The following is a 15,837-nucleotide window of genomic DNA, read 5'->3' on the forward strand; positions in this document are numbered from 1 at the left end:
TCCATGCACCGGGAGCCCGACGTGGGATTCGATCCCGGGTCTCCAGGATCGCACCCTGGGCCAAAGGCAGGCGCTAAACCGCTACGCCACCCAGGGATCCCCTCTTCCTCCATCTTTAAAGCCAGCGGTGGAGACTGTCTCATGTTGCATCACAGTGGCACTGCTTTGCTTCTCTCTCTCTACTGTAGGACCCTTGTGATAATATTGGGTCCACCCAGATAATCCTCCATCTTAAGGTCAGATGATTAGCAGCCCTAACTCTACCTACAGCCTTGCCATGGTGATGTAACAGAGCCACAGTCTCCAGGGATTGGAACAGGCAGGCCTTTGGGGGCCCATTATTCTGCCTACCACAGTCCATTATCTAATGCTTTTGCTGCGTAGTTCCAAACTTCCCAGTTCCAGTTAATTTACCTCTAGTCACCTTTAGCCCTTTTTAGCTACAGCCACACTCTAGTCTGTTCCTTAAAACTGCCCCAACTCCGAAGTCTTAAACTACAGAATTTTATTTTCTGACCACAATTTTCAGTCCTTTGTATTTTGGGAAAGTGTATAGGGGGCTGATCGTAAAGGCCTTATTTACTAGGTTATGTAGTCTGAACTTGAACCTGAACAAAGCATGAAGTCAGTGCAGACTTTCATCAGGAAAAAAAGATGAATGGGGATCCCTGGGTGGCGCAGTGGTTTGGCGTCTGCCTTTGGCTCAGGGCGTGATCCTGGAGACCCGGGATCGAATCCCACATCGGGCTCCTGGTGCATGGAGCCTGCTTCTCCCTCTGCCTGTGTCTCTGCCTCTCTTTCTCTCTCTGTGACTATCATAAATAAATAAAAATTAAAAAAAAAAAAAGGGTCATGTCCCCATAAAAAAAAAAAAAAGAAAAGAAAAAAAGATGAATGATTCAAAACCAAGAAAACCTGCCTTCAACTCGGAAATGTTAAACTGATCTTTTTTTTCCTCCTTAATCTGCTTTTAATTAGGAAAAGGAAGAGGAAAAGCATGGACCCTTAGGAGATAATGAAGAGATGTCCAGAATACCTACTGACAAAAAACAGGTGCATTTTTTTTTTATTTTTTTAAAAGACATGTGTTTGTAATAACAAAGCAAAAACAGTAGTATAAAGTAGAATAAAAGTGCTTATACTCAACTTTCCCATTTCCATATCCAGAGCAGATTCTTATGTACCCTTCATATCTTTCTATAAGTTTTCTATGCATTTACAAGACTATACATGTCTCTCTTATAAAAAACAAAACAAACCCAGGTTATTTTATAATATGCTCCTACATCTTTTTTTTTAATTTTCAAATTTAATTCTTGAAAAATTTCCATATTAGTTTACATACATGTGTTGAGAAACACCCTTCCTTACGTGGTTCTCTCATACTCCAGCACATATTGCTGGTTTTAAGAATGCAAGGCCCTAACTGCTCTTTACGGAGGCCATTTCTCAGACTTGTGTTTGCAGCAAGCAAGCTTGAGGGTTTAGCTAATGTCTCCCTCTGGGACAGAGAGGTGGTTTGCTTACTGTCTGTGATAAAACAGCAATCCCTGGGCTGGTGCTCTTCTCCTGTAACAACCCACTTCCTGTCCAGGAATCCATCTGGGCCCATCTGCATGACCCCTGTGGGACTTGTGGGCAAGGGAAACATCACAAACATGATGCTCATACTACTTGCTGTGTTGTGAATGATCACCTTCTCTGTCTCTGACCCAGGAGCTTCATAACCATTCTACCAGCATCCATGAAACAGAAGCAGGCTAATTTACTAGCTTGTAGGAAGGGTAAAATTAAAGCCCAGACCTGATAAGATGAACTCTGTTCTTTTTAATATTGCATAGCATTCCCTTGTTATTTTAAGCTTTCAAGTTTTCCAGAGAAATTCTGATTTATTGGGTATCTAGTGGAGATAAAACATGTATATTTTGAAAAAAAAATTAGCTTGATGATTCTGATGTACATTCCTGGAGATCTGGTAAGTTCTGAGAGTGAGTCTCTTAAAATGCCCAACAAGGATATAGAAATAATTTGTCTCTGAGTATTTACATATTTTTAGTTATAAGAAAGGCAAGGCAAAAAATATAGTTTAATATACTCGTTTGCTTATCAAAACAGATTGTCCTGTTTTGCTTATGTTTTAATATAAAACTAACCAAGATAACAGACAACTTGCCAAGATGTTAGCAAAGTGAAGCAGTCGGATTCAGAGCAATGATTCACTAAAAAAGATTTAGTCTTCTAGGAATTGCAGTAAGTGGAAGTACAAAATGGAATGCAACGTAGGCTTTTATTTGCTTTGTTTTAAGTTTGGGATGGAAAAAAATCTTGGTTTCAGATTTGATATTTTGGCCTTAGCTAAAAACGAAATGAAAAAACAAAAGATATATTCCAAGGTAAAAAAGACTCTAGACAAAAAAGTGACAAATAAGCCTAGCCTAAAAGATTGTTCATTTTTGTTTGTTTTGTCTCTGTGCCTATGCTGAGGGATGGGGGAGGGATAAAAGATTGTTTAAATAATAAAATGATGAGTATGCTTGCCACTTATTAGGAATAGTTTTGGGTTTGGTTTTTGTTTTTGTTTTTGTTTTTTGGAATAGTTTTCTTAAAAGTCCTTTCTGGTCCAGGTTTCTGGCTTTATTTCTGTCTGCTTAACTACTGAGAAAATCTAAAGCTAAAATCATTCAATTGCAGCCTTTTCCATTTGTCACGATTGGTTCGTTTCATTTCATTTTATTTTATTTTTTAAAGGTTTGTTTTTTTTTTTAAGTTAACATCTACACCTAACATGGGGTTGAACCCATGGCTCCAAGATCAAGAGTTGCATGCTCCATCAAATGAGCCAGCCACACATCCCACAATTGGTTCATTTTAATAAAATGAACTCTAGCGTGCTGAGATCTCTTGATAAGTCTTTTCAGTTCTTATCCGAAGTTATAGCTTAAAAAGAAAAACTCACTGGAACTATTCAGAAGTAGATAGTAGCATATACTTTGGATTTGGGGAACATAACACTCTTAAGTAATTTGGAATGGGAAGGGGAAAGGGTTCATAAAATCACAGTAAATTTAAATCTTATTTATTTATTTATTTATTTATTTTTTAACTTATGATAGTCAGAGAGAGAGAGAGGCGGAGAAGCAGGCTCCATGCACCGGCATCCCGATGTGGGATTCGATCCCGGGTCTCCAGGATCGCGCCCTGGGCCAAAGGCAGGTGCCAAACCGCGGCGCCACCCAGGGATCTCCTAAGTCTTCTTCTAAAAGCCAATATAGATCTTTCATGTTTTAGACTTAATTTTTAGAAGTATATTTTGTAAGGGAAAGATTTTTGTATTCCTTTTAAATGTCCTTAAAGTTTAGGAAATGGTAACTCAGAAAGGGAATTCTATAAAATTTTCTCTGTTTTTTCTTTCTAGGCATTTCACAAAATATTCTCCATAGCTGCAAACACTTATAACTGAAACTGAAACTTGACTGTTTTAGTTAATAAAGCTCTGGTCTGATCTTCAAGATGTGCCCTCTTGGGGATTACTGTAGAATAAAATCCCTTTGAAAGGAAGTAAGGAATAACAGGTACCCTAATCTCAGAGCCCAAGTTCCCCCACATACTGTGACAACTAGTCCCAAACCCAAATATCAGGTTTACATTCCTTAGTTCAGAATCCTTTCCTGTGAAGATGGCATAGACTATTTTGTGCCTTACATTGAACTGATTTTTAACTTCGTCCATTTTATCTGATATTAATATTGTCACACGAACTTTATCTATTAGTATCCATGTAAGTTAGGACACTAGGTTTAAAGCAGCATGTCTTTAGAATCCCAGCCCATCCCCAGTCTCCAGGGCTTGGAAGCAGAGTCAGCCCAATCCCCTGCCTGTGGGTGGGATACTGCTGAGGTGGCTCAGGCTTACTGCTCTGGCTTTTAGTTCTCTCTTTGTTTTTAATACCTGAGCATGTGCCTTCCTTCCTTTTGAGCTTAACTATGCATTTAAAACTTTTTTTTTAAATTGCATATAGCCTATATATTTGTAGGAGGTGGGACCTAACCACATTAGTCTAGACTGCCATCATGCAAAAAATTGGTAGAGTGAGTTTTTAGGAAAAAATTGAGATTATCTTTATTTTATTTTTTTTTAATTTAATTTATTTATTTTTTTTATTTATGAGAGTCATACACAGAGAGAGAGAGAGAGAGGCAGAGACATAGGCAGAGGGAGAAGCAGGCTCCATGCACCGGGAGCCTGATGTGGGACTCGATCCCGGGTCTCCAGGATCGCACCCTGGGCCAAAGGCAGGCGCTAAACCGCTGCGCCACCCAGGGATCCCCGAGATTATCTTTATTTAGTCAATATTTAAAATATTTTAAAATTTAAGATGACCTCTGCTTTAGTTCTGCCTTTTTCCATCTGTGAGTCTTTCAGAAAGTCACATAATCTCTTTGGGCTTCACTTATCCATGTATAAAACCACAAGGTTTTCTATATTTTCCTTATTACCACATAGAAGCTTAATATTAAATGTTTATAGACTGGATGCTGTAGAAACAACTCAAATCAACTTGGTTCTTGCCCTTCCCTAGATTAAAGTGTATTTATTTTTCAGTTGGACAAATTAATGGGTAATTAAATGCTTTGTTTGGTTAAGAAAGCCTAGATTTAGAAAATTTTTGGTATAAAGCCAAAATAAAACTTTCAGAACAGTTTTTGGACCTAATGAGAAACGTGCTTTTGTTCAAAACATGTTCAGATAAAGAACTAAATAAAACTTTGATTTTAGTAATAAATCAAGTATAATCTGTGATACAATCATTAGATAAGTTAGAAAACAAAGTTCAACTGCATAAATGTAAAGATCCAATTGCTTTGTTCAATGATTCATGAATTGGGCGACCTCCCATCTACTACATAGAGAGGGGCTCTGAAGCTCTGCAGGAAGGAGAGACTTCTACAGGCAGAAGGGGCGGGAAAAGGAAGTTGCTAGCCAAAAGTGAGTTGTTTCAGGCAAGGTCCCCTTCCTTTGGGGGATTGCAAGAATTTACTAGGTGGATTTCCTCACTAGCTGACTAGGAAACTACAGTTCTCACTGGTTAAGGTTTTATTCCAGGGAAAGGCAAAAACCTCAATTGGGTTAGGCATTAAAGTCTCAGTCTGATGATGTGGGCTTAGCCCGAGTGATTCTATTTGGGGCCACTCGTCCGTTGCTCAGACCCCTCTACCTGAGAGAGGTGATCAAAACAAGGCATTAGCGTCATCCCCGGCTGTTGCTCTGAAGTTCTTATGGTTTTTGCTGATCCTCTGTGGTGGTTTTCACAGGTCATGAGTTTTGTTTTTGTTTCCGGTGGTTGTTTTGCTGAATCTTTGTGGTATTCACAGACTGCATGACTTCAGGTGCACATTTTTCAAGTCATTCATTCTCTTCATTCCTTTTTTCTGATGTTCCAGTCTTAGGAAGATGACTCGTTTGGTGGTTAGTGGCTGCAAACATACACTTAAAGCTGTATTTGAGAGAATACAGCATGTGGGAAGACTACTATGATTATTACAAGCAGGGTAACCCCCAATACCTGGAGGGCATTTGGAACTGTGGTCCCCAACACCCAAACCAGTCAAAATTAAATAAGTTAAAGGAAGACCTTGTTAAACTTTCTTGAGCCACGTAGCTTGTTTCAACTTTCTTTCTTTCTTTCTTTCTTTCTTTTTTAAATGCTGGTGGTATTTTTTTTTAATATTTTATTTATTTATTTATTCATAGAGACACACAGAGAGAGAGAGAGAGAGAGAGGCAGAGACACAGGCAGAGGGAGAAACAGGCTCTATGCAGGGAGCCCAACGTGGGACTCGATCCCAGGTCTCCAGGATCACGCCCTGGGCTGCAGGTGGCACTAAACCACTGCGCCACTGGGGCTGCCCCTTGTTTCAACTTTCCGACAAGTGTGAATCCCTGTGCAGCAAGTGGTGTTGGTCGCAGCACAGACACCTTCTCGTTCAGCCAAAAAATAAGGACCATTTTCACCAAGAACAACTTTGGTCAGAAGCTCTAAAGATTATTATTGGGCAGCTGTTTTTTTAAGCAGCAGATTTGGTAATATTTAAAGAGTTAAGGAGAGGTTCCTGATCTTGGCTCATTCATACTCCCTCCTAAGCAGAGAAGTATGAATCTGCCAAAGGGAGCCAATTTTTAATCACATATGCCTCCTGGTAATTCCTATTTGAGTCTGTGGCTCAGAGCTGGAAAGGTGACAGCCTGGAAGCCAGTAAAATTTAAGGGTCTGTGGACTGTACAGGCAGTTTTTATTCTGGTTACTCTTGCCTCATGTCCCTTTCTCTGTGCAGAGCTTGGGTGCACGTTTCCCTGGGTTTGGGGTTGTTAACAAGAGATAGGGTTCTGGAGAAACTGAGGCTTTGGAAATCAGGGTGAAGTTTGTGATGGGCAGAACTGCAGAATCCCCAGCATCAAGGCAAGTCCAACAGTCATTTGGAAGTTCATTAACCCCTTTGTAACGGCCTGAGATTTCATAATCTTTCAAGGCAGGGAAAGGCAAAATGTGGACAAAAGAATCCTACTTTCATGCTGTAAGAATTAGGAAGAAGGATGGTTAGGGAAAGAGGGATGGAAAAAAATGTTCTTGAACTGACATCTTAGGAGAAAGCAGTAACCTCAACATTGGCTCTTTCTCTTCCTAGTGAATTTGATTTTGAGGTCTCCGGGTTTGGCAAAAATATCAGAAGGTTTTTAAAACACTTGGTCAAGTAGGATCCATAGGTCAGGGTGAAACAATACCTAGTTATCTACTTTAACCAAGTGACAAAGACTTCAAAAGCAGATAGAGAAACTTAAATCATTGTAAAACAAAAAACAAACAAAAAAACAGCTCTTTTAATAGTGAAAAATCTGTTGTTTTTTTTTTAAGTAATCAAACACCTGATGAAGACAACATGAAACACATAAGATCATTTTGAGAAAACACAAAATCTTTGTTTTATGGGCAGATTACTTAAAAGGTAAAGAAAGACCTTTTACAATCTCTTATCAAGAACTGACCAATAGTCCAAGAAAACTTTATTCTTTTAACAGAGAGAACCAAACTTTAATTTTGTACCACCTTACTTTTGGTATTAAAATACATTTATTTACGCCTGGGTAGCTCACCGGTTGAGCATCTGCCTTCAGCTCAGGGTATGACCCCGGGGTCCTGGGATCACGTCCCGCATTGGGCTCCCTGAATGGAGCCTGCTTCTCCCTCTGCCTGCGTCTCTGCCTCTCTGTGTGTGTCTCTCATTAATAAATAAATAAATCTTTAAAAATACATTCATTTTTTTAAAAAAACCCTTAATTTAATTTATTCTAATCTTAGCCAGCTTCATCACACACAATATTCCTTTTCCACAAATCTTCTGTAACCTCTTTAGTATCCCTTCAGATTTTGTCCCAGGTTTTTCCTCTTTCCCATTCTGAAATAACCAGCCTCACTTTAGGACAAAATTACTTTCTTTTCCCTCAACAAAAAAATGTATTCCTCATGCTTTCTTTTCCTGAAAACACATATCCTACTTTCCTTGCATATGGAGGTTATTTTAAAAATTATTTCTAGTAGCTTTAATTAAATATATTAGAATTTGCAACCTTTAAAAACCTTAATTTCTAATAAAAATAAAGAAGTAGACAACTGTGAATTTTCTTTTACATTAGCATTCTGTGGTTTGGCAAATTTATAAATACTTTTCATAATTTCTAGAAACATTTGCCTTCTCAGTAAATTTTTCAGTGTGGCACAAAACATATTCACTAACAAACCCTAAAATCTTTAGTTCCTCTGTAACAGGAAGCCAAAAAGTAGATAAACCTGTGTTCAGGGACTATACATCATTTAATTTAACTTAGCAAAACTTTAAGGTTTCAGGTTACAAAAAAATTGGGGGGAATTATTTTAAAAGTTTGCCTAAAAACTTTTATCTCACATCTACTTAGTTCACTTATTTTGAGCAATTGTTTAGGTTGCTTATTAAATTTCATCATTCCAAGTTATTTCCCTACCTGACAGATTTTGTAACAGAACCATGAACTTTTTTGACTAGTAAAGCCACGTAGAAAAAACTTGTATGACTGCATTATATTCAGTGCTGATAACTTTAAAGACATGTCTATTTTAATTAAACCAACAAGCTTAAATTAGCCTTAATACTGAATATTTTTCCAGATCATGTGAACCTGAAATACATTTGGGATCGTTTCTATAATATTGTGGAGAATTTTGCGAATAATCCATTTAAGTGCTTAATTTTCTTTAAGCCAATTAAATGGAGCTTTTTTACAAATTAATTTTGGCAATACAATCCTGAGGTAGAAAATACCACATCTACAACACATATACATAGATTCACATAAACACATGACGGATGCAAACAGAAGCCTTATAGCTTTCATTTTAAGATTTTAGCCATGAGATGCAAAGCTCACTGACTTATAAAAGAATAGTTGGAATAAGTTAAACTTACCTGTTCAGATGGCTAAAGCTTTTTCTATAACATCTGTGGAGAAGACTTTTAAGATTGGTATTTGTCCTTGACACAAGCAGTTTTATGAAAGCTGTGAACTAAATTTTGGGCAAGGGATCTTCTGTATCAATTTGTATTTATAAAAAGTGCCCCCCCACACACACACTTTTTTTCTTCAGTCTTAAGAATTGGGGATGGTTTAGATTAGCATTCCTGGGGAAGACCTGATAAAACATGTACAGGTACAGGTACAGGGAAAGAACGTAAGTTCCTCCAAAACTACTTATAAGCCTTTTGAGATAAATACAGGAGGTTTGAGGATTGGTAAAAAGAATAGGTGGACTTTCCCTTCGTCACTTAAGGGTGTCAAGTAGCATCTTAGCCCTCCTTCAAGGGTATCTGGGCGTATCTGTAAACCCTCTAATTTGGTGGAGTTTTGTTTATGGTCTTATAGTCTTCTCAGAGTGGAAAGAAGATTCAGACGGAGGATAACTAGGATGAACACTCAATTAAAGGAGGATAGAGGGTAAAGGTAGGAGTTACCTCAGTCTTAGAGTCCTGTTTTATGTACCTCTTGTGTTTTTAATTTTTCACAAGCAATTTGCAACAAATTTTTCAATGAAGGCATTTTGGAATTTTGAAGCTTTTTGGAGGCTTCTGCATACTGGTTAAAACAGGTATATACCACTCTGTTTGATTTGGGAACCCTTACTTTTTGAATGATCTTATCTAATTGGACCATTCCTCATATAATGTCTATTACATTCTAGGCTGTTATTTATCTGAGGACTTATAGCAGTTTGGTAGAACCCTAGCTAGAAAGTGAGTTTAACCCATATTTTCTGTCCAGCTGTAGCTAGTGGTAAATGAGGTACAACCCACATTTCTGTCTGGTCATATTTTGGAGCCCTCAACCTGATGGTTGTTACCAAGCCAACTTCTTGGGGCACAGAAAAACTTTGTAAGATTTTGTCATTTTGTAGATATTTATAGCTTCCAGGATATAATTTTTAGGCTCAAAATAAGTTAAGTGTACCAAAAAGTGGTATGCTTTAGAACTTAAGGATCTCTCTCTCTCTTGCTCTCTTTTTAAGATTTTATTTATTTATTCTAAAAAGAGAGAGCAGGGGGAGGAGCAAAGGGAGAAGGACAAGCAGACTCCACACTCAGCATGGACCCAACAAAGGGCTCAATCTCAGGACCCTGAGCTGAAACCAAGAGTTGAATGCTTAACCAGCTAAGCCACCCAGGCTCCCCTCTTTTTTTTTTTTTTTTTTTTTAAAGCTAAGTGAGTTTCTCAGAGCCAAACTAATACCTAAGAGGGACATGCTACTGGGTTGGAGTTGGGGGTTGTATGATGTTTTGCCTTGTACCTAGTTGCATCGAAATTTTCTTGAGGTTGGTGGGTGACCTAGTGTCAATATAACCCCTTCTATGACTAACTTACCCTAACACAGGACTGTTAGAGTTAAGTGGCAAACACTCTAACAGTTTTTAAGTGCTCAACCCGTGTCCACCAATTTGCAGCTTTTGGTCTCCCAAGATTCCATTAGCAATAGCCTTTACTTCCACAAAATAAGACAAACATGTTCACCTTAACACACCAGCAGTAATCAAGAGATGCACAGGCCAAGAGAAGGTCTTGTGCATACCACTACCAACATGGAATCTGGGCCTGGGTAAAGGACTGAACCAGCAGACCTCAACAAACGGGGACTGTAGTCTGGGATTCCACACAATGGGGAGCAGTCGACTGAATTACCAGGATTTCCCAATGTGGAATCTGGGGGCTAAATCAAGGGCTGGTGGTTCCAATTAAATGGGGGAATTTTGGACTGGAAAGTCAATCAGATTAGGGGCTCAGTGCAAAGTGAGCAGAGCTCAGAACCAACTTACCCATGGCCCTTAGATATGGCAAAAATGACAGAGAGCTCAGAGGGTTTGCAGGTACCATGCTTGTGTTTCTTGTTGTCCCTGGAGCCATCAGGAGTTTTTCCTTGGATCCAAATGCTGCCACCAAATCTGTTAAAAAACACAATTCAGGGCAGCCCCGGTGGCCCAGCGGTTTAGCGCCACCTTCAGGCTGGGGTGTGATTCTGGAGACCCAGGATCAAATCCCACATCAGGCTCCCTGCATGGAGCCTGCTTCTCCCTCTACCTGTCTCTCTCTCTCTCTCTCTCTCTCTCTCTCTCTCTCATGAATAAATAAATAAAATCTTAAAAAAAAAAAAAACCCACAATTCAGCTGAGTAAACTGAAAGATCTAATTGCTTTATTCAATGATTCATGGATTGGGCAGCATCCCATCTAGTAAATATAGAGGGGCTCTGAAGCAATGCAAAAAGGAGATTTGTAAGGTAGGAGGGACAGGAAAAAGAAGTTGCTAGCAAAAAGTGGATTGTTTCAGGTAAGGCTCCTTCTTTTGGGGGACTGCAGGAGTTTACCAGGTGGATATCCTTGCTAGCTGACTAGGAAATTCCAGTTCTGATTGATTGAGGCTATATTCCTGGGAGAGGCCAGAACTGCAGTTAGGTAGTAGGTCTCAGGCTGGTGATGTGGAAATGAGTCCTAGTTTGGGCCTCTTGTGTCTTTTTTAACGAATGTTATAACTAATACATTATTATTTTGTATTTTAATGTAGGTGAAGAGAACTGGTCTTGTGGTGGTGAAAAACACGAAAATTGTTGGTCTCCACTGTTCTAGTGAAGATTTACACGCTGGGAAAATTGCTCTCATAAAACATGGGGCAAGGCTGAAAAACTGTGATCTTTATTTTTCCAGGAAACCATGTTCTGCTTGTCTGAAAATGATTGTTAATGGTAAGTGTAGATAAGGCTTGGTTGGGGATTAATAGTATTTAGCTAAGAATAACCAAGATAAATTGCCTAAACACCACTGAGATCATTTAGAAATATAAATACGTATCAGAATACAGTCTGATACATTGTGAGAAGAGTAAAAAAAAAAAACGTGGGTTCTGGTCTCAGCCCTGTCACTAACTATTTAGAGAACCCTTCATGTATTATAGACTGATGCTAGCTGCCATAACAAACACTAAAATTTCAGTGGCTCAACATATTAAACCTTTATCACTCATGTACTAGTCCAACGTAGGTGTTGCTGAACAGCAGGCTGTTTTTCTCCATGTGGCTGATTCATGGGCATAGGCACCTTCTGTCATATTTGCTGCTGTCGTCTTCTAGAGCCTTGAGTCCTCTGCATCCAGAGGCAGACTGAGACAGAGGCTAGAGAAGGCTTACCTGTTCCTGAAAACGCTGGCCTGGAAGTCCCATGCATCATTTCTGTTCACATCCACGCTGAGCTCTGTAGTTCCTGGCTGAGCAGTGGTCTCCCAGTCACCGCTCCGTACTTCGGAAGGAGCAGCTCAGATTATAAATGTTTAACTATCCTCTGCTACACCAGGCTACTCACTAAAGCTCTTTATGCTTATGATTCTATTTTGTACCCAGGTAAGTATGCAGACCATTTTCCCATTTTAAACATATGACCTCTTTTACATAGGCACTGTGGTATTGTGACTTAGAACATGAATTATGTATTGGTCTTCATCCCAGTCCTGGCAAAAAAAAAAAAAAAAAAAAGTGTTGAGAGTGATAGAGGTGTCTTTTATTATTCTTAACACTATTCTTAACACACCCGCTTCAGCCACACCTGAGTTTGTTAGTGAAGTGACTTTTGGGAAACCCCATAGATGAGGGCCTGGTTGCCAGTGGAACCAACTAGGTCATTACAGGGTTAGAGCTTTTAAACTCACTCAGACCTCTGGGGAAAGAGAGTGGGACAGGAGTTTGAGTTCAGTTACCAGTGGCCAATAATGTAGTCGATCATGCCTGTGTAATGAGGTGTCCTTAAAACCCCCCCCCAGAAAAGGGGTTTGGAGAGATTCTGGGGGAAAATAAGGTTTATATACTTTTAATCCATTCCCTCAATTTGCTCCTTGGGTTATCTGTGTTACCATTTACTATAACACATCATCTAGTACCGAATGAGTGATAAAGGCTGTTAGGTGATCTATGAATTCAGAGTGATCCATGCAGGTTGGCATGTAATGAAAGGCTGGGGCTTAAGCTGGATCTTGATGGGTCAGATGAAGAGGACGAAGACCACATTCCTGGTCAGGGGGCCAGCATGTGTGGATTCGTCAGTTTGTGAGAAGCAAGCTGCTGGGGGTTGGTGTTTGAGATGGAGAAATACTCTTGGAAAGAATAGTGGCAGATGGATGATAATGATCGGTTGGGACTTCAGTGGAGAACTTTGAAAAACTGTATGGCCTTTGAGCTTTATCTCATAAAACAGAATTCCTAAACTTAGAGAAAGGGTGATTTTTATTTACATGAAAGTCTTCAGAGTAGTGATCAGATCCATAGTGAAGGCAGTGCCCTTGAGCTACAGTGGAGGCACTTCCAAAAGAAATGGTCATGTGGCTAGAGCCTCCTGGCCTGCAGCAAGTATTTCAGGCAGGTAGAGCACAGATACTCTTGGGTTCTATAGTCTTTCCCCTGCCATTATGAATAGAGAAGGTAGATTTGAGAATGGTAGGGACTTTTTCTTTTTTTTTGACCAATTGTACAGATTGGATATTCATTTATCACTTGTGTTAGTTGACCTATAAATCCTATTACAGATAATATGGAGCCACCGAAGCTTTTTGAGCAGGTTGTAACATGATTAAACTTATTATTATTACTTCTTAATTTTTTGTTATCAAATTGGAACCTGGAAAGATAAGAGGTTAAGAGCTTGATGAGCAGACTCTTATATTAGGCAGGGTGTGAAATAGGGTTGAGATGGCATTGATAAAGAAAAAGAATGTGACAAGACCAAAACACTGTTGATTAATCTCTTCTAGAGTCAAGAGAGAAAAATGAATAAAACATAGTTGTGTTTTGTACTGACCTGACTATGCTGAAAGTAGTCTTACTAGCCTCCGACCTATTAGAGAATCAGAATTAGAAAGAAAAATTAGAAAAATAAGGGAGTGCAGTTAACTCACCACTGCTTGATGTCCTTAAGACGTTTGAACTTCACAAAGCAAATAATGAAGTGTGGAAAATCAGGAAGAACCTACAATAGAAATGCTTTTATATTAGTGCTGGACCCATATATAAATGAAATTGCTGTTACTTTAGGCTTATACATTTGATCTTGGGGGAAGGGTCATGGTTTAACCCCATGCTACAGTTCCTATTAGGCCAATTACAAGGAAAACCTTGCTAAAGCACAGTGGTTCTCAAAGTGCAGTCTGTGGCTTTCTGATGGTCCACAAGGTCATACTGTTTTCATAATAACACTACATTTATACCAATAGTACCAAAAGAATAGTGAGTAAAACTACTGTTGCTGTAGAATGAAGCAAGGCAGTGATAGTCCTTGTACTCTCCATGGCCACGAACTTGGAGTTTAAAAAGAGGGTTTCATGTAAGAATGTCCTTGATGAAACAGTTAACATTATTAATTTTATTAAATCCCAGCCCTTAGGTAGACATCTTTTTAATATTCTGTCTGAAAAAATAGGAGCACTTTTGCTACAAACCCAACTAAGTATGAAAGTTGCCTTAAGGAAAGCCATCTACATGTGCAGTTGTTTGAGTTATTGTAACTGAACTAACAGGAGTTCCTGAGTTGGCTCCTTGGTGAGTTGTAGACAGAAACTGCACCAGGTGGAGTTGTCACTCCACAAGGAAGGAAACTTTACTTGCAGCAAATAAGGAGGTCACGGGGAGTAACTTCCAAATCCATGACTCCCTGAGCTGGTTGCGGATTTCTTTTTTGGGGGTTACGATAAATATTTAGAAAGGAGAGTTATGTCATCATGTACAAAGGCGGGCATAAGGTTGTGCATTGGTTTTAAGGCAACATGCGTTTACTTACATTGTATATCATGTCAGTGAGGGTTGTGCTCTTCCTTGGGCAGAAATTTTAATGTAATGAGGCAGAGGTAACCTTACAAGTCCCTGTCAGACAAGGGAAGGGGCTATGGGCATACCCCTAGAGCTTGTATAAACAGGATGAGGTCTTGAGCTCCTTATCTCTTGCAAGGAATGCAGGGCTTTGTTAACTTTTGAAACAGCACTGGGAGTTTTTACCACTGATTTATGTGACTGATAGGACTGGGCTGTTTCCAAGCCTGGTAGCCACCATTAGTTTTTGCATTACCTTTGTTCCCTTAAAATCCTTTTGCATTTCTTTGCAATTCTGACATTTCCTGGAAGGTTCTGCAAGACCGTGTGCTAGGGCAAGTAGAGCCAGTAAGGAAGGTGTAGGTCACAGAACATGGCTGGGGGCCTGAAATGGCTTCTCTTTCTTAGTCTTTATGCTTATGTTATGAACTGAATTACTCACTTTTTTTTCATGGAACACTGTCAACACACAAACTATATAGTTTTTTAGACTTGGCCAATTGACAGATACTCTCAGAAATAAATGAAGTGAACCGGTAACTCCCAGGAAATCTGACAGTATTTGTTGCTAGTGATAAATTTTGAGTCTTCAGATGAAAATTAGAATTTTGGAAAAGTCACATCCACCATCATGAGCTTACACTTTCCCAACACTTAAAGACTCTAATGATGTGATATTAATAATGGTGATACTAATGAATAGGACTTCTTTTGTAATATTGTAAAATCAGTAAACCAGTATTTTCCAGAAGACCAACATATGATGCTACGACATCATGCATGAGTGAAAGAGCCATTCTAAGTGCACAATAAGCCAATGGAGTTTAACATAATTGTAAAAAAGTTTGTTGATATATTTCAGATTCCACATTGTAACTAACTTTTAAGAAATTATCCCTTGTCAAATTTTTATGTAGTGTCAAGAATATTCAGTTACCTGAAATGTCTGTTAAAGTACTCTTTTTTTCAACCAGACATATGTATGAGGCTGGATGCTTTCCATATACTTCAGTGGAAACAACCTATCACAACAGATTGAAAGCAGGAGCAGATTCGAGAATCCAGCTGTCTTCTATTAAGCCAGATAATAAAGAGATTTGTAAACATTTAAAACAATGCCATTCTTCTCAACTAGTTTTCATTACTGTTTTGGAAAATACAGTTATTTTTTTATTAAACTGTGTTATTTATATTAATGTGTAGTAGGTTCTCTTGTTATTTTTAATGGATTGCAATTTTTTGAAATTTGTTTTAAGTTTCTAATATAGTACGTATCAGTAGGTATATAATCTACATAGGCAGAGCTCTGTGGGGCTCTCGTTAATTTTTAAGAGTGTAGCAAGGTCTGAAAATTTGAAAGTCCCTGCTGTAGCATTTGCCACTGGTACATGAACATTTGTTCAAAGCCTAGCTAGCCATCC

General features: G+C 38.8%; 1 protein-coding gene across 3 annotated transcripts in view; it reads left to right on the forward strand.

Moving 5' to 3' along the window:
* Window positions 1-15,837, forward strand: part of CDADC1 (cytidine and dCMP deaminase domain containing 1) — a 46,186-nt gene that overhangs the window by 7,725 nt on the left and 22,624 nt on the right. For all 3 annotated transcript variants that reach the window (XM_077855760.1, XM_077855761.1, XM_077855762.1), the window contains exons 3-4: window positions 979-1,053; window positions 11,137-11,314. In XM_077855760.1, coding sequence (XP_077711886.1) covers window positions 979-1,053; window positions 11,137-11,314 — 253 coding nt within the window. The remainder of the gene's footprint in view (window positions 1-978; window positions 1,054-11,136; window positions 11,315-15,837) is intronic.

Source organism: Canis aureus, chromosome 17, assembly GCF_053574225.1.
Source record: "Canis aureus isolate CA01 chromosome 17, VMU_Caureus_v.1.0, whole genome shotgun sequence".
In the NCBI taxonomy this organism is placed as follows: Eukaryota; Metazoa; Chordata; class Mammalia; order Carnivora; family Canidae; genus Canis; species Canis aureus.